A 21,413-nucleotide genomic window follows, 5' to 3' on the forward strand; every position below is an offset into this window, starting at 1 on the left:
CGCCAATAAAGCGTACGAGAAGGAGAAATGATAAAGGACTTATAAGCAAACGTGGGAGCAGGGTCGGCCTCGGCTGCGATACGATTTTTATGGAATAATTAATTTTTTTCAAGTTGATTCCTAGTCAATATGAAGCTCCGAATGCTTTCTCTCTCATAAATGGTTAAATACAGAAAGCATGTTGGACATATTTTGGGTGCTGTAGTCATGATAGTAAGTATGTTTGCTTTCAATACTCATACGCCAAGTTGCCAAGTTTTCCAATATATTATTATTTGTTGATATTATATTATGGTGCTCTGTGTTGTTCTCATTTATGTATTTAACAACAGTATCAAAATACTCGGGTCTTGAAATAAATGCACATTAGTCGTGAACAATGGTAACGACTCTCTTTTGCGTTATTTTTGACAGAAGTAAAATTCATACATGAACAAATTTTGGCGAGTTGATTTTCTGTTTGGCGAGTTACTTTGGAAGGGAACTAGTCCGGCTGGCTGGTGAAAAAATATATGAATTTCTAGGCCTACATTATATTACATGGCATTTCGCAGACGCTCTTATCCAGAGCGACATACAATGAGTGTAAAAGGTACACAAAGTGCTGAACTTCTAGACAAGAAAGTTCTAGTGCCAATTGAACAAGTGCAAGAATAACAGTGTAATATTCTGTTGAAGTATCAACACTCAGCAAACAGCCAAGGAAACAAACTAACCATACAAAGTACAACTAAATAGAGCACTCAAACAGCTAACCCCAGGCTAGACAGCACACAGCCTGGGTTGGTCTAGACTGAAACGCAGTTACACAGTGGGCAGGAAAGAAAGGTAGAGGTGCAGGCTGAAGAGGTGGGTCTTCAGTCTGCGTTTGAAGATGGTCAGGGAGTCGGCAGTTCTGACCTCAATGGGAAGGTCATTCCATCAACAGGGAACCAGGACAGACAGCAGTCTTGAGCGGGCGGGGCAGGAACAGAGAGGAGGAGGGGCCAGGCGGCCAGTAGTAGCAGAGCGAAAGGATCTGGCTGGTGTGTAGGGGTGGATCAGACTCTGGAGGTATGCTGGACCTAACCCCTTGAGAGCCTGATAAGCTAGCACCAACATCTTAAATTTGATGCGAGCTGCAACAGGTAGCCAGTGCAGGTCGGCAAGCAAAGGGGTGACATGGGAAGAACGAGGGAGGTTGTAGACCAGGCGAGCTGCAGCATTCTGGATGAGCTGCAGGGGTCTGATGGCAGAAGCTGGAAGGCCAGCAAGGAGAAAGTTGCAGTTGTCCAAGCGGGAGAAGATCAGCACTTGGACCAGGAGCTGAGTAAAGTAGGTGGTGAGAAAAGGGCGGCTCCTTCAGATGTTGTAGAGGAGGAATCTACATGTCCGGGTCACTGCAGTGATGTTCGCTGAGGAGGAGAGTTTGTCGTCAAACACGACCCTTAGGTTCTTCGCACTGGGTGAAGGAGACCTAGAGATGTCCCCCAGGGAGATGATGTCCAGGGGTGGAGTAATAACCTCTGGCTCTGCCTCTCATATGCTCTTTCTCTCACACATGCTCTCTCTGTCTTACTGAGTCACCTGTCTCTCTCTTGTTCTCCCTCGCTCATGCTCTCTTTCTCTTTGCAGGTGAAGACTCATTTAGAAAACCCTACTAAGTATCACCTCCAGCAGGCTCAGAGACAGCAGGTGAAAGCATACCTGTCAACCACACTCGGCCCATTTCCCAGCATGCCCTGTGCCACTCAGGCCTCTGACCCCGGGGCAATTCCAGCTGGTCAGGTGAACAGCGCCCCCAACAGCCCCATGGCTTTACTCACCCTCAACTCCACCTGTGAGAGAGAGGTACACAAACTCAGCAGTGTGTCACTGAGCTTCCTTACTTCACACGCTCTGTTACCTAATCAGCTGGAGTGAAGTGTATTAAATAAATGAATAAATAAAGTGCTAAATATTCCATTACAGAGTGCAATTCCTCATCCAGCTGTTGCAACATGTTGTACATACAAGTGAGTTAGTGAGCAGATATGACACTGCACCGAGTGTAAAGGAAACTTCAGCTCCATTCCTCAGTACTGAGCTCCAGGTCACATACTGATACACAAACTGTGATGCACACTAGGCTTCATTTATCAATCCTTTATAAAGTTTTATCCATTTATCAATCCTATAGCAAAGTTGTGTGTAAATCTTTGTGTAAACCAAACCAGAAATTTCCACCAGATTTACAAAAGTTTCAGAAACACTAATTTTCTTCATACTTGTGTGTATGTTGATAAATGCCAATCACCCATAAATTACCAAATCACGTGCATGGCCCAGTTAATTTCCAGGTAGTGACGACCATCAAACTCCATAAATTTGAAGTGCACAGGCAGTTGGGACCATGAAAGACGTGATGAGGGTAAAGCCTGAAAAACAGAAATGGAGGTTTTTATGTAATATTAATAAAGACAAGAAAGTGCTAAATCCTATGAAGCCCCTAAAGGGACGTGGGTAAAAAAATTTTTTTTGAAAGTTTCTCATGTGCATGAGAGTATCAGCAGTGCACAAGAACCTTCCTGAGAAAAGCCTGAACTCCATAAATATGATGAAGCGTTTCTGACAGGAGAGCGGCCATACAGAGGGATATATGCGAGAACACAAAATGTACCAGAAGATATCATAAATCAACTAACAGACGACGTGTGCACCAGATACTCATGTGCACAAGAAGCTTCCACAAACATTTTTTTTCCATATGTCTTTTTAGGGGTTTTGTAAAATTCTCCTTCAGTTGAGGTGTTTGTTTATGGCTTACAGCTCTGCACAGACAGACTGGGATTTATAAGGCACTGGAGCGCAACAAAAAGTGTTGGAAGAACCTGGACCCTCCTTGTTGGTTAACTGAATGGAAGATGGTTAATTGAAATGCTTTTAATCATACAAATGGAACAGCTACATGCTAATGAGCTTAAACCACAAAAACTATTTTAAAGTGTGTGCTGACCCTCATTAAATGCAGTAGAAGAAATTCCCACCACTGTCATTGCACATACATTACTTGAAGTCTATAAACATAAGACACAAGGCCTTTTTTTCCTTTTAACTCTGCTGTTCTTTTTTGTTGTTGCAATGTCACATCTATTAAATCTATGAAAAGCTGAAAATAAAATTTAATTAAAAAAAAAGAGTAAAATAACAGTGTGCTGGATTAGGGTTTGTCAAGTCAGTTTATTTGTATCGCACTTTTAACAACATATTGTCGCAAAGCAGCTTTACAGAAAATTAAAGACTTTAAACGTATGAGCTAATTTTATCACTAATAAATTTATCCCTAATTATCAAGGCTGCGGTGACAATGGTAAGGGAAAACTCCCCAAGATGACACGAGGAAGGAACCTTGAGAGGAACCTTGAGAGGGTTAGGGTTAGCTGCTGTTCTGTGTGCTGCTGAATAATGAGTGTGGAATCAATTTTGTTAATTGAATCAGTGATTAATGTGAACATTATAACTGACTCTGTTCATATAGTAATATGCTGGTGATATATGCGACTCCTATTAGATTTATTTCACCACTTGCCATCTTCTCATTCAGATATCATCATAATCAATCTATTTTAAATTTTTAAATTGGCTTCTGCTTTTATGTTACATAAAAATAAATTTTAACGGTGGAAACAGCTTCACAGAAATATATAAAATTCCAGATATAAAATTTTAATTTAAATTAATGAGCAAGCTTGAGCTGAGGAAATAACTCCCTCAGACAACATGAGGAAGAAACGTCGAGAGGAACCAGACTCAAAAGGGAACCCATCCTCATCTGAGTGATAACAGACAGCGTGATCATAAATAACTCGCTTCTATAACTGTGTCCTATAGAGTCACAAAGTACAACTGTGCCACCAGGAAATTCATTATAGTTTAACAGGAAGTCTGTTTTGTTGAAGTTATCAACTGTTCATTGACGGAGACTTGAGTGTAAAACTGTCCATGACAACTGCAGTCCTAAAGTTCTCCTGGGGATTGGAGTCTTTACAGTGGTGCTTGAAAGTTTGTGAACCCTTTAGAATTTTCTATATTTCTGCATAAATGTGACCTAAAACATCATCAGATTTTCACACAAGTCCTAAAAGTAGATAAAGAGAACCCAGTTAAACAAATGAGACAAAAATATGATACTTGGTCATTTATTTATGAAGGAAAATGATCCAATATTACATATCTGTGAGTGGCAAAAGTATGTGAGCCTTTGCTTTCAGTATCTGGTGTGACCCCCTTGTGCAGCAATAACTGCAACTAAACGGTTTCCGGTAACTGTTGATCAGTCCTGCACACTGGCTTGGAGGAATTTTAGCCCGTTCCTCCGTACAGAACAGCTTCAACTCTGGGATGTTGGTGGGTTTCCTCACATGAACTGCTTGCTTCAGGTCCTTCCACAACATTTCCATTGGATTAAGGTCAGGACTTTGACTTGGCCATTCCAAAACATTAACTTTATTCTTCTTTAACGATTCTTTGGTAGAACCACTTGTGTGCTTAGGGTCGTTGTCTTGCTGCATGACCCACCTTCTCTTGAGATTCAGTTCATGGACAGATGTCCTGACATTTTCCTTTAGAATTCGCTGGTATAATTCAGAATTCATTGTTCCATCAATGATGGCAAGCCGTCCTGGCCCAGATGCAGCAAAACAGGCCCAAACCATGATACTACCACCACCATGTTTCACAGATGGGATAAGGTTCTGATGCTGGAGTGCAGTGTTTTCCTTTCTCCAAACATAATGCTTCTCATTTAAACCAAAAAGTTCTATTTTGGTCTCATCCGTCCACAAAACATTTTTCCAATAGCCTTCTGGCTTGTCACGTGATCTTTAGCAAACTGCAGACGAGCAGCAATGTTCTTTTTGGAGAGCAGTGGCGTTCTCCTTGCAACCCTGCCATGCACGCCATTGTTGTTCAGTGTTCTCCTGATGGTGGACTCATGAACATTAACATTAGCCAATGTGAGAGAGGCCTTCAGTTGCTTAGAAGTTACCCTGGGGTCCTTTGTGACCTTGCCGACTATTACACGCCTTGCTCTTGGAGTGATCTTTGTTGGTCGACCACTCCTGGGGAGGGTAACAATGGTCTTGAATTCCCTCCATTTGTACACAATCTGTCTGACTGTGGATTGGTGGAGTCCAAACTCTTTCGAGATGGTTTTGTAACCTTTTCCAGCCTGATGAGCATCAACAACGCTTTTTCTGAGGTCCTCAGAAATCTCCTTTGTTTGTGCCATGATACACTTCCACAAACATGTGTTGTGAAGATCAGACTTTGATAGATCCCTGTTCTTTAAATAAAACAGGGTGCCCACTCACACCTGTTTGTCATCCCATTGATTGAAAACACCTGACTCTAATTTCACCTTCAAATTAACTGCTAATCCTAGAGGTTCACATACTTTTGCCACTCACAGATATGTAATATTGGATCATTTTCCTCAATAAATAAATGACCAAGTATAATATTTTAGTCTCATTTGTTTAACTGGGTTCTCTTTATCTACTTTTAGGACTTGTGTGAAAATCTGATGATGTTTTAGGTCATATTTATGCAGAAATGTAGAAAATTCTAAAGGGTTCACAAACTTTCAAGCACCACTGTAAGTGCATCTTTAGGCTGCACATATGGGACCGGAGTGAGGTGATGAGAACTTTAACCAGAAGTAGGGCATCAGGATGAAACAGGCAGGTCTGGAGGGCAGAAGGAGTCACTGATATCTCAGGAGTAGCATGTGCAACGAGAGAGAGAGATTATTCGGTCTCTGATTGCCCAGTAATGGTTAAAGACAATGTACACTTTGTGTGGGCTGCAAGTGTCAAAGACTAACTATGAGAGCATAACTAAAAAGCAGAGCCAGAAGGTAACACAGATATGAGGGAGCCCTGGGACATAAAGCAGCAGCCACTCCACTGTCAGCACACCCGCAGCACCACCAGCAAAAACACTGTTTCCTTCCCGAGTCCACATTTTCTATCCCTGGTTATTTTGGGGTTTAAAAGTGAGTGTGTGTTAAAGGTGGTGCTTTAGCTGCTACTGAAAAATCCCATCTTGGATGTTTCTACTTAGAAAAAATCTGGCAACCTCAGAGACGTGAACTACACACAGGTGATTTTAATATTCTGACACACAGAATATCCACTGAAGCAGCTGAAATAACTCGACTATAAATACAAGGAACTTTCCCCACATGAATGCTGATGTAACTTAAGTCTGAAAGTTACTGACTTTGAATACGGCCGTCTGTTATTAAACACTCAAACGCTGTGAGAAACACCATCACTGTGAGACACTACCACTGTGAATAACAGTGTATTACCTCCGTTATTAACACAAGCACTGTTGACCCTAACATTAACACGAACTTACACTGTGAGTAATAGGGGTGGGCAAAAAAATTGATACGGCGATATATCGTGATACTTTGTCTTCTGATTCAATATCGATACTCAAAATTTGAATATCAATATTTTTTTCAAATAATAAATCATGTTTCAGACGGGTTGTAAATCCGGTACGACTTCTGCACCTCCGCTCCGCGAGGTGTCGCTGTGCCGCTACCTCACTGCAAGGCACTCTTCGTCTTCTCTTTTTTCCCCGGCGGTTGCAGTGAGGGAAAAAAAAACAAGCAAGCATGGCTGTTAACGTAAACCTAGAGACGCCGCCGAACTTTAAGGCAGATGTTTGGAGGCACTTTGGATTCCAAAGGAAAGGAGAAAAAAAAACAGTGAGCTGGACAAAGAGTACGCACTTTGCAAAACCTGTTTCGCTCCAATTAGATATTCAGGTAACACAACAAACTTGCGAACTTACTTAGCACGACACCACCCCGACATATCAGCTCAGCCGGAGCCACCGAAACCCGACCTGAAGCAAACTACACTGGACAGCGCCAAAGTCCTCCCGTCTACTTCAGTGATGCGTGACTTACTGTAACTGTGAACTTAATTTTGTCATTTAAGGCCAAAGGCAAGAAGCTGCACTTTATTTTGCATTTTCAATTTTAGTGTGTGTGAGACACTGCATTTCATTTTGAGTATTTACTCTAAGTTCAGAAGAAACATGATTCACTGAGGTTTCAGTTCAGTTTCAGTGTGTGGACACTGACCCACACTGCACTTTGTTTCAGCATTGTGCTCAGAGAGACTAAGATGCACACTGCACTTTTCAATGTGTTCCAGACAGTGTGTTGTTCCTGCAAATATGTTGTAACTTGCGCTTGTATAGTTACAATAAAATGGCATGGATAATTTGAATTACATTGTTTTGACTCAGTTTGTCCCATGAATTATCACTATCATCTGATGTACATACAACTCGGATTTTAAGATGCATAATGCATTTTACATTTTTCAGTGAGCTATGTAGAATATCGCAATATATCGCAAAATTTTGATATCGCAATATCGTATCGTATCGTGACTCAAGTATCGTGATGCATATCGTATCGTGAGGTCCTTGGCAATACCCACCCCTAGTGAGTAGGGCTGTAACAATATGCGTATCAAAATCGAAATCGCGATACGCAGAGCCACGATCCGTGTCGCAATACAAGAAGGCAGAATCGCGGTACACCCTTTCAAACTTCTCCTCAGCCCAAAAACAGAGGTGCTTCCAAACTTCAATTTATGAATACTTTACTTTTTATTTAAATTACATTTTAAACTTACTTAAATTACTTTTATTTTTTATATCTATTAGTAAGTAGTTTTTTCGCCGACCTGCGACAATCTTCTGCGAGTCACGCAACGTCCACACTCGCCACTGGCAGAGCATTCATTTCCTTTAAGCGGTCGCCATTCAGGTTGCGACGCGGGGAGCGAATCAGTAAACAAGCAGCTCATTGGCTGGCTAGGTGTGCCACAAGCCAATCACAATCACTTGACCGGAAAGGCATGTCTGCTTGGGCGGAAGCCTTCTGCGGCAGTTACATTTTGACACACGAGCAATGTTTCACCATAAAAATTCTGTAATTTCCATCTGTTTTCCGTGATCACAGAAAATCATTGGCCCTATGAGAGTGAGACAGTGAGAGAGCCACCCCCCCAAAAAAAAAATCTTCACGGATTTACACGATTTGGAAAAATAACTTTTTCAGAACCGAAAAAAACAGAGCTTCTGGCTCAACAGTATTATTTTGAGAAATAAAACAATCTTTGGATATACATTTGTTCATTTTTGCATACATATTACTCATTCTCTGCAGTGGTCTGAATTATTTGTTATTAAATAGTTAATGTAAGTAAGTAAATGTTAATAAGTCAAATTTACTACTTTAAAAATACATTTTAAAAAAATCGTGGGTGTATCGAATCGTGGGTCAAAAATCGCGATACGAATCGAATCGTGAGTTGGGTGTATCGTTACAGCCCTACTAGTGAGTAACACTGTTATTAACACTGTAATACTGAGTAGCACTAGCACAGGGTGAGATTGTAACAGTAACACGACTGTTGACACAAACACTAACATCATCACCCACAGTGATTAACAGGAGAACACTGAGTAACATTCTAACACATTCAAATGTGAAAAATAGCCTTTACTCACAGTTTTACAGCATAAATATCAGTGTTACTTCATGGATCAGGATATTAATCAGAGTTAATCTTCACCTCTGTCTGTGTTTACTTCCAGATGGATGATGTAATTGATGACATCATCAGTTTGGAGTCAAGTTACAGCGATGATATGCTGGGGATGCCGCTGGACCCCGCCCTTCATATGGCCAACACGGTACACTGTTAGTTTCACTAACTGCCAAGATTGTATTACCATTAGACCATGTTACAATTTACAGAGCCCTCCACAATTATTGGTACCCCTTGTAAAGTTTAGTTAAAAAGGGTGACACAAAACCCACCTTTTGGTGCAGATGCTTCATCTCACACTGAAAAAAATTAGAAAAATCCAACCTTAAATTCATTTCAATTAATTCAGAGAAAAACAAATCCCTCATCAAGAAATAATTATTTTCAATAAAAACACATACTGTCCAAATAACCCAGGACTGTAACTGTTTGATATGATTTGTGAAATTTCTGTTAGCCAACTTGCTAAAGTTTGATATCTCACTACTGGGGAAAAAAGTTTAATTCTTGCATGCTGATGTTGCAGATTACTGTAAATGCTATCCTAAAAGGTTGTTCAAAACAAACATTCTTAGAAGATCAATACCTGACAGGGTTTACAGATAACTTTTCCGTGAGAGATACGACTGTGCATAGCTGAGCCACTGCCACACTGCTGCCCTCAAGTCCTTTTTTTGGCACCAGCTCCTCATGCACCATGCTGCTAGCTCAGGTTTAATTGTTTTTGAAATATGTCATGCATGAAAGACACCCATTTGGTATAATTTTGGCCAATCAGCACAGCCATCTAGTAGGAAATCATTCTGCTGGTTTGTGAACATAGCATGGATCCACAATTATTACTGGCCACTGAAGTTTTATGTGAAGTTTAGGAGGAGAACATAAAAGGTCACAATCTCTATGACTCACTTGAAAAGTAGATTGTGGACGTCACAATACAAAGTCGTCAGATCGCTCACCCCAATCCGGAGGCTATCCCAGGATTTCTGGGTGTGAGGTGGAAATAGACCCTGGATGGGATGCCAGTTCATCACAGAGCACTATTTACACACCTCATTCATACATTCATTCATCCATATCAAGGGGTAATTTATTAGAGCCAGTCCACCTGCTAGCATGCTTTTGGGACAGAGCTGGAAACCTACATGGATATGATGAGAACATGTGACACTCCACACCAGTGGCGGCTGGTAGTCTTTGAAATAGAGGAAGCACAGTTTTAGGTCTATGTAATAAATTTTTTCATATGATTTGTTACTTGTTAGTCAATTATTTGTCTTTTTTGTGTTAGGGTTAGTGAATTCCTAACCCTAACCCTAGTTATAAGTGAATTCTGCCATATTCTACTCTGTCTCTGCCAAGTAAACTTAAGCATGCACATGAACTTAAGTGTTTCTTGCTTTTATCATGCCTTTTGTATGCCCCATCAATGTTGGCCAAATCTCCAAAACCCAGTTTTGAACAAATAGTACATACTTGGGATGGTTTCATTAAGAGACAAAGCCAACAGTACAGTCTCTTGGTCAAAGCACTCAGAGTTAACCAGTTTACTTTGTCATACCGAGACAGCTGAAATGAGCAATTGTGTCTCTATGACCAATGAATTAAATCAATTTTGGGCATTGATCTGCCCTGTTGTTTAATTTTGAGCCTCTCCTCATAAGGAAGAGCATCGAATGTCTTCTCCAAAATCAGGTCGACAACACTAGCAACGTTTACCATTTCACACAGCTAACAGCCAGCTGGCTGGCTGGCTGGCTAGAATTCCCCTCTATTGTCTGGCTTAAAATAAACAACCAAAAAGAAAGCAAGTAGCAAACTCTACACTTTTATCTACAGCAGTGGTTCTCAAACTTTTTTCACCAAGTACCACCTCAGAAAATACTTGGCTCTCCAAGTACCACCATAATGACCAACATTAAAATACAGTAGCGTAGTAGGTCTAAGTATTCATTAAAAACAAGGCGGAGGTTTTATTTAACAAGTATATTTAATATTGTTGGCCACTGTAACATTATGCACAGTACTTTGAACAGTAACACTGTGTTTAAATATAGGAAAATAAAACATTGTCCTTAAATAATGAATCAAATAAAATTAATTGCACATAAAAGTTTAACTCTCTGGCAGCTTTCTCTCCACACATGATACATGTCATCTCATCTCATTATCTCTAGCCACTTTATCCTTCGACAGGGTTGCAGGCGAGCTGGATCCTATCCCAGCTGACTACGGGTGAAAGGCGGGGTTCACCCTGGACAAGTCGCCAGGTCATCACAGGGCTGACACATAGACACAGACAACCATTCACACTCACATTCACACCTACGCTCAATTTAGAGTCACCAGTTAACCTAACCTGCATGTCTTTGGACTGTGGGGGAAACCGGAGCACCCGGAGGAAACCCACGCGGACACGGGGAGAACATGCAAACTCCACACAGAAAGGCCCTCGCCGGCCACGGGGATCGAACCCGGACCTTCTTGCTGTGAGGCAACAGCGCTAACCACTACACCACTGTGCTGCCCTGATACGTGTCATCTCTTTGGCTAATGGCAAACACAGCAGTTCCCCGATTGTGTGCGGCTTACCGGCTCTGGCGATCAGGAGGCTGGCACGATATGAAGCTTCCTGTGCTTTGGCTACGGGTGTACCATAGGACAGAATGGTGGACTTGGACTGCTTCAGTTCATCACGTTTTCGTAAAAAAAATCCATTGGTTTGTCCTTTAGTGCTGTGTGTTTGGTTGTAAGATGCCGTTTGAGATGCGATGGTTTCATGGACTCATTGCTCAGAACGTCGCCGCATACAACACTCTGCGGCCTGGGCAGCTCCTCTGTCCCGCTCCAAATGAATCCCAGTTTTATGTATTTTTCGTCATACTTCCTCCTCACTGGTTTCTGCTGTTTGCTAGCAGTTCTGGGGCTGGTTTTGCCACTGTCGTTAGCATCTGCGCTCGGCTCACACACGTCCTCTTCAGTTCTCCCTCTCTCCTGATCCACGCTCCCATTCGCGGATTTAAGCCATGACAGTAATTTTGTCCTACTCGTCATAATTAGCAAAGCCACCTCCACCTTTTCCCATCACAGCCTAGTCTACCAATGGCGGATAACCGTCTGTCAGCGGAACCGGCGGGAATGCGTACGTACGCTACGTATGGCTACCCAGAAGCACTTGCAAACTTTTTTAAATTATTAACTTAATTTGTATTTCCTTTCATTTTCTTGTCATCGGTTGATAAGATATTTTCATCCATTCGGATATTATGGATAGTATTTCACTTTTTTTTATTTATATTTAATTAAGTGATTCTTTGGCATACCACTAGAATGGAGCCTGCGTACCACTAGTGGTACGCGTACCACAGTTTGAGAATCTCTGATCTACAGCATATACAAATGGAAATAGGAACTGTATATTGGTAGGAAAAGAACAAGAATGAGCAGCAGTTAGTCTCACGACTTCACTTGCCAACACACCGCACGGACCAAGCTCGAATCCCTCCGATGTGACATATAATTTTAAAACACTGTCAGTCACGACATTCAAAAGAGATTTGAGAGTTCCTCCAATCATCATATAGAAGCCCAGCGTCCAGTCCCGCCTTTCTGTCAGCAACTCTCCACAGACCCCCGTGAAGCCGGGCATCCAGAAATTTCTTTTTAAAAGCATATTGTCCAATACATGTCTAGCTTTGCTGCACTGAGATCAAAGCCTATCCCACAGTGGCATTAAACTACAGAGACGCTGAGCATCAACGGTTTTCAATGGGTCGTGCTTCCACAGGCTTCTATTGGGGAAAAAAAAATTATCAGATTATGATGACCAGCGAGAAATAACTGCTAAATGAACTCACCGTGAGGCTGAGCACTTTCCAGCACAAAATATTGATCTGGAATAAGAGAGTTAAGTCATGTAAATATATATTTAACAGACAAACTTTTTCATGACATTTGACAGGAAGCTGGGCTTCCCTTGTAGTTTTAGAACAGTCACCTCTGCTCCACACAGACTGTAATCAGAGCACAGGATTAAACGCTGGAGGTGATGTAACCCTCGATGCCACGGTGTCTCACATTTAACAGTGTAAACATGTTTACACAGTCACATGGGCGAGCAGGATGTCTCTGTTTACTCTGAACCCATGTGTCTCTCTCACTCTCTCTTTATATAAGCAGTGTTTGGAACGAGAATAAAGTTAACAGCACAAACACAGAGGATAAAATTCATTACTTTCACATGTCACTGCCCTTAACGTCAAATTCTGGATGTTACAAAACTGGGGGGGACCCTCAAAATCCCAGGAGAATAAAGTGAAGATAGGTTTAGGGTTTCCTTTAAACGGTGGCATGGTGGTGCAGTGGTTATCACTGTCACCTCACACCAAGAAGGTTCTGGGTTTGAACCTCACGGCTGATTGGGACTTTTCTGTGTGGAGTTTGTATGTTCTCCCCGTGTCTGTGTGGGTTTCCTCCCACAGTTCAAAGATGTAGATTGGGTATAACGGGGGCCACTGAAATTGGCGTAAGGTGTAGTGGTTTCCCAGCTATAGTGTGACACACACATATATATGTAATATATATATTTTACACACGCATCGCTGTGGCAAAGCTAAATAAATTAAATACTTAAGACAAGTAAAACCCTTCCTGGTTTTAAACACACATCATTGTACAGAAGGAAAGAGTTATTTTAGTGCCCATTAACATGTCAGACAGAGCAGATTTAGCTTTCACTTTCTCAGACTGTAGCATGAGAATTAGAGACAGCTGGAGAAATGCGTCAGTGAGAAATCTGAGAGAGAAAAAAAACGTTCTGAGTGCAAATGAACAAAACCATCACTGATGGTTTGTAATTCTCACTTTAAACAGAGTTTGATACAAGTTTAAAGACAGAGGTGTATGTGTGTGTGTGTGATCTCAATTTCACATCACCAATTTACTGTACACTTACACTGCTGCTTTCTGTCCATCATTTATCATTGCGAACAAATACACATGTACAAATTACAAAGCTGTTTTACACACACACACACACACCCTAGGAGGCAGTGGGTTAAATTGCCATGTTGGGCTGGGACCACCTCTTGTCACAGATGTCTGTGTTAGTTTGATGAAATTCAGATAAATGTAATTGTTATTTGGTCATCATCATTTGGTCACCCCTTTTTCTGGCCTTTATTTTTTCTTTTATGAACATGCGAAAAAGAAAAACATGCAGATGTACTACAATAACAAACCTACAGTTATTTATAATGATTATCTAGGTGTAACACAAAAACCTGGTAATAAATTCAATACATTTGAAGTTCTTCATACTCATATAATGTATGTAGACACAAAAAATAAGTCTACCCAGTTAATTCCATTGCTTATTATTTACAGGCCCCCGGGGCCATATTCTGAGTTTCTTTCTGAATTTGCAGATTTTATCTCAGATCTGGTTATTTCCTTAGACAAAGCTTTAGTTGTCGGAGATTTTAATATTCACTTCGATAACCCAGAAGACCCTTTAAAAACAGCGTTTGTGTCCATTTTAGATTCAGTAGGGATTAATCAGAATGTCATAGGACCGACCCATAATGGTGGTCACACCCTCGATCTAATACTAACATTCGGGTTAAACGTAGAAAATATAGTCACACTTCCACAGTCTGAAGTTATCTCAGATCATTATCTCATCTCATTCAAACTATGTCTGAGTAATAATATATGCACCTCACCATGCTACTGTATTAAACGTACATTCACGTCAACTACTGCACAGAGCTTTATAAATGATCTTCCAGAGTTATCAACTTTGATTGGGTCACTGTCAGCCCCTGCAGAACTTGATCAGGCAACTGAATGCTTAGAGTCAACATTCCGCTATATTTTTCCTTTCTATGTTTAGAAATCTCTCTAGTTTTTTCCCCCCTGATGAATTACTTTTGGTAAATTAAAAACAATATCTGATGTCTTTGTTTCATTCAGAATGACTTGCGCATCCAAAAATACAGCAAAACCTTCCCATACCAATCAATAACAACGTACTCGACTGAATGAAAAATGAATGAATGAATTTAATTACATTTACAACCAATGTAGATACATTACATTATTTCCACATTACCATGATATCTAAAGGCATAATTAACAAAATTTACAACAATAAAAAAATAGAATTAAAGTTCATTATGTATAAACGATAATGCAAATATAACAGACATATATATATATATATATATAGACACACACACATATATATACATATATATATCTATCTCATCTCATTATCTCTAGCCGCTTTATCCTTCTACAGGGTCGCAGGCAAGCTGGAGCCTATCCCAGCTGACTACGGGCGAAAGGCGGGGTTCACCCTGGACAAGTCGCCAGGTCATCACAGGGCTGACACATAGACACAGACAACCATTCACACTCACATTCACACCTACGCTCAATTTAGAGTCACCAGTTAACCTAACCTGCATGTCTTTGGACTGTGGGGGAAACCGGAGCACCCGGAGGAAACCCACGCGGACACGGGGAGAACATGCAAACTCCGCACAGAAAGGCCCTCGCCGGCCACGGGGCTCGAACCCAGGACCTTCTTGCTGTGAGGTGACAGCGCTAACCACTACACCACCGTGCCACCCTATATATATACAGTGGTGCTTGAAAGTTTGTGAACCCTTTAGAATTTTCTATATTTCTGCATAAATATGACCCAAAACATCATCAGATTTTCACACAAGTCCTAAAAGTAGATAAAGAGAACCCAGTTAAACAAATGAGACAAAAATATTATACTTGGTCATTTACTTATTGAGGAAAATGATCCAATATTACATATCTGTGAGTGGCAAAAGTATGTGAACCTCTAGGATTAGCAGTTAATTTGAAGGTGAAATTAGAGTCAGGTGTTTTCAATCAATGGGATGACAATCAGGTGTGAGTGGGCACCCTGTTTTATTTAAAGAACAGGGATCTATCAAAGTCTGATCTTCACAACACATGTTTGTGGAAGTGTATCATGGCACGAACAAAGGAGATTTCTGAGGACCTCAGAAAAAGCGTTGTTGATGCTCATCAGTCTGGAAAAGGTTACAAAACCATCTCTAAAGAGTTTGGACTCCACCAATCCACAGTCAGACAGACTGTGTACAAATGGAGGAAATTCAAGACCATTGTTACCCTCCCCAGGAGTGGTCGACCAACAAAGATCACTCCAAGAGCAAGGCGTGTAATAGTCGGCGAGGTCACAAAGGACCCCAGGGTAACTTCTAAGCAACTGAAGGCCTCTCTCACATTGGCTAATGTTAATGTTCATGAGTCCACCATCAGGAGAACACTGAACAACAATGGTGTGCATGGCAGGGTTGCAAGGAGAAACCCACTGCTCTCCAAAAAACTTGCTACTTGTCTGTAGTTTGCTAAAGATCATATGGACAAGCCAGAAGGCTATTGGAAAAATGTTTTGTGGATGGATGAGACCAAAATAGAACATTTTGGTTTAAATGAGAAGCGTTAAGTTTGGAGAAAGGAAAACACTGCATTCCAGCATAAGAACCTTATCCCATCTGTGAAACATGGTGGTGGTAGTATCATGGTTTGGGCCTGTTTTGCTGCATCTGGCCCAGGACGGCTTGCCATCATTGATGGAGCAATGAATTCTGAATTATACCAGCAAATTCTAAAGGAAAATGTCAGGACATCTGTCCATGAACTGAATCTCAAGAGAAGGTGGGTCATGCAGCAAGACAACGACCCTAAGCACACAAGTCGTTCTACCAAAGAATGGTTAAAGAAGAATAAAGTTAATGTTTTGGAATGGCCAAGTCAAAGTCCTGACCTTAATCCAATGGAAATGTTGTGGAAGGACCTGAAGCGAGCAGTTCATGTGAGGAAACCCACCAACATCCCAGAGTTGAAGCTGTTCTGTACGGAGGAACGGGCTAAAATTCCTCCAAGCCAGTGTGCAGGACTGATCAACAGTTACCGCAAACGTTTAGTTGCAGTTATTGCTGCACAAGGGGGTCACACCAGATACTGAAAGCAAAGGTTCACATACTTTTGCCACACACAGATATGTAATATTGGATCATTTTCCTCAATAAATAAATGACCAAGTATAATATTTTTGTCTCATTTGTTTAACTGGGTTCTCTTTATCTACTTTTAGGACTTGTGTGAAAATCTGATGATGTTTTAGGTCATATTTTTGCAGAAATATAGAAAATTCTAAAGGGTTCACAAACTTTCAAGCACCACTGTATATATATTCCTGACAAGCCTCTCTCCTGCTTTGCTTCTGCGGACTCGTCTTGTCTGAGAGACCCTTCCTGCACTGTTCTCCGAATCGAAATTATGGATTTGATCAACTGGTCACTTCACGCAATTGACACAATCTTCTTGACGAGAAGTCTGGGTTCGGAGGAACCTGACTGTCCTGCCGGAACGTTTGCAGCCGGATACACCATGGATGCCTGGGAGAAGTGGCGTGTGGTGTGCTTGGCGATTCTTTCCGTGGAGGACATTGAGGATATTTACCTATTCGGAACCATGATCAAAGGATTTTTGCTGATTGGACTTGGCATTGCCCTGGTGTATCGAGGAAATCAGATAATGGTGGCAGCTGTTCAAAGCCCCACAAAGCTGCCCGACATGATTGAGGCAGTGGGCAGAGCTGTCGGCACTCAGACTGTGGCTGTTCAGAACTTGAGTCGCAACATTGATAACATCATGGAAGTTGATGGCTTTGCAAAGAGAAATGGATCATTTTGGTGGCCAGAATGGACAAGCGGGTTAAGCGAAAAAGGACACGTCTACCCATCTTAAGTCTAAACAAATTCCAATCTTATCTTGGCTCTCCCAGCCAGCACTGCCTTCAAGGCCGTCACTGTAGAAACGCGATTCTCCCCCTGGAGTTCACTGCAGTGAGACTCTCTTTGTGTGTGTGTGTGTGTGTGTGTGTGTGTGTGTGTGTGTGTGTGTGTGTGTGTGTGTGTTTTTCCCCTATACTTTCTTTCTGTCTGTACTATGAAAGCTAAGTCGAACCGGAGTCAAATTCCTCGTGTGTGTAACATCCCTGGCAATAAAGTGATTCTGATTCTTATGAGACACACACACACACACGTACATAAATAAAAGAGAGAGAGGAGGAAAAAGGGATAAAGCTCCCCTTCCCCCTCTTCTGTCTCTCTTAGGAAACAAATATTAAATTTTTTATGTATATCTATAAATTTCTAATATTAATCAATGAATCAATAATTTTAATGAAAATTAAATGTAATTCAAATGCAGTGCATCTCTAATGGTGAGACAGTATTCAAAAAGAAGCCACAGGCTTACATACTTGCCAACCCTCCCGATTTCGGCGGTAGGCTTCCGATTTTAGCCTCTGTCTCCCGATCGTATTTGTTAAAAACTGGATAATCTCCCGGTTTTGGGAAATCCCTACTGCCAAGTTAAAAATACTCCTGATTATGTCCAATAAGAATCGTATGAGAAACACTGCTGACGTCAACTGATTTTTAACCAATCAACGAACTGAACGACAGTCACTTCCGTAATGTAGGATTCATCCAGGCTGTCCGACATTTTTTACAAGCAGTCATTCATCATGGCCACTAAACCCAATACCAAACGGCAAAAACATAAATGCAAATCCCAGGTTGCCTGGGAGAATGAATTTTCATGGATAAGCAAATGTTCGACCAGCCAGTTACACATTTTAAGGTAAAGATACCTTAAAGGATATGGGACATGAAACATAAAAGCACGCTATATCAGTTTCTTTCCATTAAAAATGTGAATTAATTGCATCAACAAATACAAAATCATCTATTAAATTCAGCAAAATCGTTATATTCGTGATGATTATATGGCATTTCTGCTCGAGCTCCGATATGCATATTTTACAACCGGAAGAGCCGCTGTCACGTGATCATACGTCACAAAAACTTTCGGGCACAGCACAAGCGGGTAGATGAATGGAGAAGTGGATGACAAGAAAATTGTTTTTATAGTCTTTAATGTACATTGAACATCATGGTGTATTGTGCTGCTTATGGTTGCAATAATTCCAATGGGAAATGCCCTGGAGTAAGTTTTTTTGCATTCCCCAAGGACCCGAAGCTGAGGAAAGTGTGGGCTCACTACTGCCGTAGAAAAAACTTTGCACCTACTGTTTCCCACAAACTGTGTTCGGACCATTTCACTGAGGATTCTTTCAACTTTAATACTCAGGTACTGAGCGATATTAATTGCCAAGCCAAATTTAAGAGGCCGTATAGCCGGGTTCATGGAGGCAGTGATAGCACCATAATATACAGGGCCTAACATTCCTACAACTGTAGAGACAGTCAAGAAATCCTGTAACATTAATGGACATTTAAATAGGAACAGTCCACCGTACTTCCATAATGAAATATGCTCTTATCTGAATTGAGACGAGCTGCTCCGTACCTCTCCGAGCTTTGCGCGACCTCCCAGTCAGTCAGACGCGCTGTCACTCCTGTTAGCAATGTAGCTAGGCTCAGCATGGCCAATGGTATTTTTTGGGGCTGTAGTTAGATGCGACCAAACTCTTCCGCGTTTTTCCTGTTTACATAGGTTTATATGAGCAGTGACATGAAACAAAGTTCAGTTACACAAATTGAAACGTAGCAATTTTCTATGCTATGGAAAGTGCGCACTATAATGACAGGCGTACTAACACCTTCTGCGCGCTTCGACAGCGCATTGATACCTTCACTCGGAGTTGTACCATTTTTTTAGACAGGGCGGACGGACCAGGGCATTCGCCCGCCTGGCCGTGCCCGACAAGGAGCGCTCTCGGCCGGCTTGGGAGGCAGACGGCAGCCCCTCCTGGAAGTGTGGTTTTACCATGGGCCTCATGCGGTAAGGATTAGTATTATAATTTTGGGTGTATCAATTATTGATTATCATAATTCTGACTCGTTTTGCCATTTTGAATGTTTTCATCTCGGACTCTGGAAGCATTGTATCTCAATCAATCTCGAAAAATATCAGCAAAAAAAAACTAGCTTGCAACGGACTTTAACTAGATCTATGATGAACTTTCAATGTATGATACAAAAATAATACTTCTTTCAACAGATCATTAGCCTTTGAGCAGAATTGTTTTTAACTTACCAGGAAGTGTTATCAAGCCGACCGCTTTCAGTTTCATGGGGATTGAATGAACTCTCACTCTCAGAATCATCTGACCCGTCAGAGTAAAGACAAGATCCATGTTCATGTGAATTTCCAGCTATCGGTTCGAATTGATAGGGTCTAACTTCACATCTCTGTGAAACATCGGGAATATCACTGTCGATGGTGTCCATTTCGGTAACCTGTTTACATTAGATTCCCAAGCGCTGGCTCCTTGGAAAGTTTTTGTGACGTCAAGGGTCACGTGACCACCTAGCTCATTAACGAATCATTGTTTTACGCTGATGTATAAAAAAGTTGAATAATGTGATGATTTTCACATTTTTGACGCCCTGCAGTGATTTAGATGGCATTTATGTCCTTTATACATAATTATACCCAGAAAAAAATCCATGTCCCATATCCTTTAAATCAGAATATAATGGACATTTGAGTGTGAAATTAAACTCGTCTTCCGTACCGTTTCAGAAACAAACTGTACAACTTCTAAAGTGTTGAGTGACATTTTGCAGGACAGAGAATGTGTTTGGTGAGTGTATCTGAATAGTGTGGGAGTGTCTTAGTGCAATTTTGAATTTATGTTTGAAAGTTTTAAGTGAAAGTTTACAAGTGAATTATCTGGAAAGTGATTAATTTTGATCAAGTTTTGAGGTTTTAAGTGAAATTTATTAGTGAGAGTGTATTTTGGTCGGACTAAAATGTTGCATTCGAGTGAATTTCTTTGTGGAGGAGTATATTTTGATAGTATGGTAGAATTTATAGCAGGCCTAGAAATTCATATATTTTTTCACCAACCAGCCGGACTAGTTCCCTTCCAAAGTAACTCGCCAAACAGAAAATCAACTCGCCAAAATTTGTTCATGTATGAATTTTACTTCTGTCAAAAATAACGCAAAAGAGAGTCGTTACCATTGTTCATGACTAATGTGCATTTATTTCAAGACCCGAGTATTTTGATACTGTTGTTAAATACATAAATGAGAACAACACAGAGCACCATAATATAATATCAACAAATAATAATATATTGGAAAACTTGGCAACTTGGTGTATGAGTATTGAAAGCAAATATCATGACTACAGCACCCAAAATATGTCCAACATGCTTTCTGTATTTAACCATTTATGAGAGAGAAAGCATTCGGAGCTTCATATTGACTAGGAATCAACTTGAAAAAAATTAATTATTCCATAAAAATCGTATCGCAGCCGAGGCCGACCCTGCTCCCACGTTTGCTTATAAGTCCTTTGTTGTTTCTCCTTCTCATACGCTTTATCGGCGGCCTTTTTCTCCTCTTCAGACCGAGGTCGCTTTGTCCCCGTCTCTGGCGGTTTCTGTACACCTTTCAGAAAATTCCACATCGCAACATAGCTTTGGCAGATGTAGATATAAACAACAACAAAACCACACGTGTTTAAATGGGCGATAATGTGGCCACATCTATTGAATTTGATAACGTGATGTGGCAGCGGGGGCGTGGCCAAGCGGCAGTCTGTGAATGGAGGGCGGAGTCAGGGAAGGTAAGTGGGGGAATCATTACACCTGATGGGGATTAGTAGTAGTAGTAGTAGTACTTTATTGTCACCATACAAGTACAGTGAGATGTCGTTTAGAAACAGCCCACAGATGCCCATAAAAATAATAAGTAAATT

At 41.0% G+C, this 21,413-nt stretch overlaps 1 protein-coding gene across 4 annotated transcripts in view; it reads left to right on the plus strand.

Annotated features, from left to right (window-relative positions):
- Positions 1-21,413, plus strand: part of LOC132896318 (microphthalmia-associated transcription factor-like) — a 63,256-nt gene that overhangs the window by 7,699 nt on the left and 34,144 nt on the right. For all 4 annotated transcript variants that reach the window (XM_060937060.1, XM_060937062.1, XM_060937061.1 and 1 more), the window contains exons 3-4: positions 1,615-1,830; positions 8,650-8,748. In XM_060937060.1, coding sequence (XP_060793043.1) covers positions 1,615-1,830; positions 8,650-8,748 — 315 coding nt within the window. The remainder of the gene's footprint in view (positions 1-1,614; positions 1,831-8,649; positions 8,749-21,413) is intronic.

The sequence above is a fragment of the Neoarius graeffei genome, chromosome 13, assembly GCF_027579695.1.
Source record: "Neoarius graeffei isolate fNeoGra1 chromosome 13, fNeoGra1.pri, whole genome shotgun sequence".
Classification (NCBI taxonomy): Eukaryota; Metazoa; Chordata; class Actinopteri; order Siluriformes; family Ariidae; genus Neoarius; species Neoarius graeffei.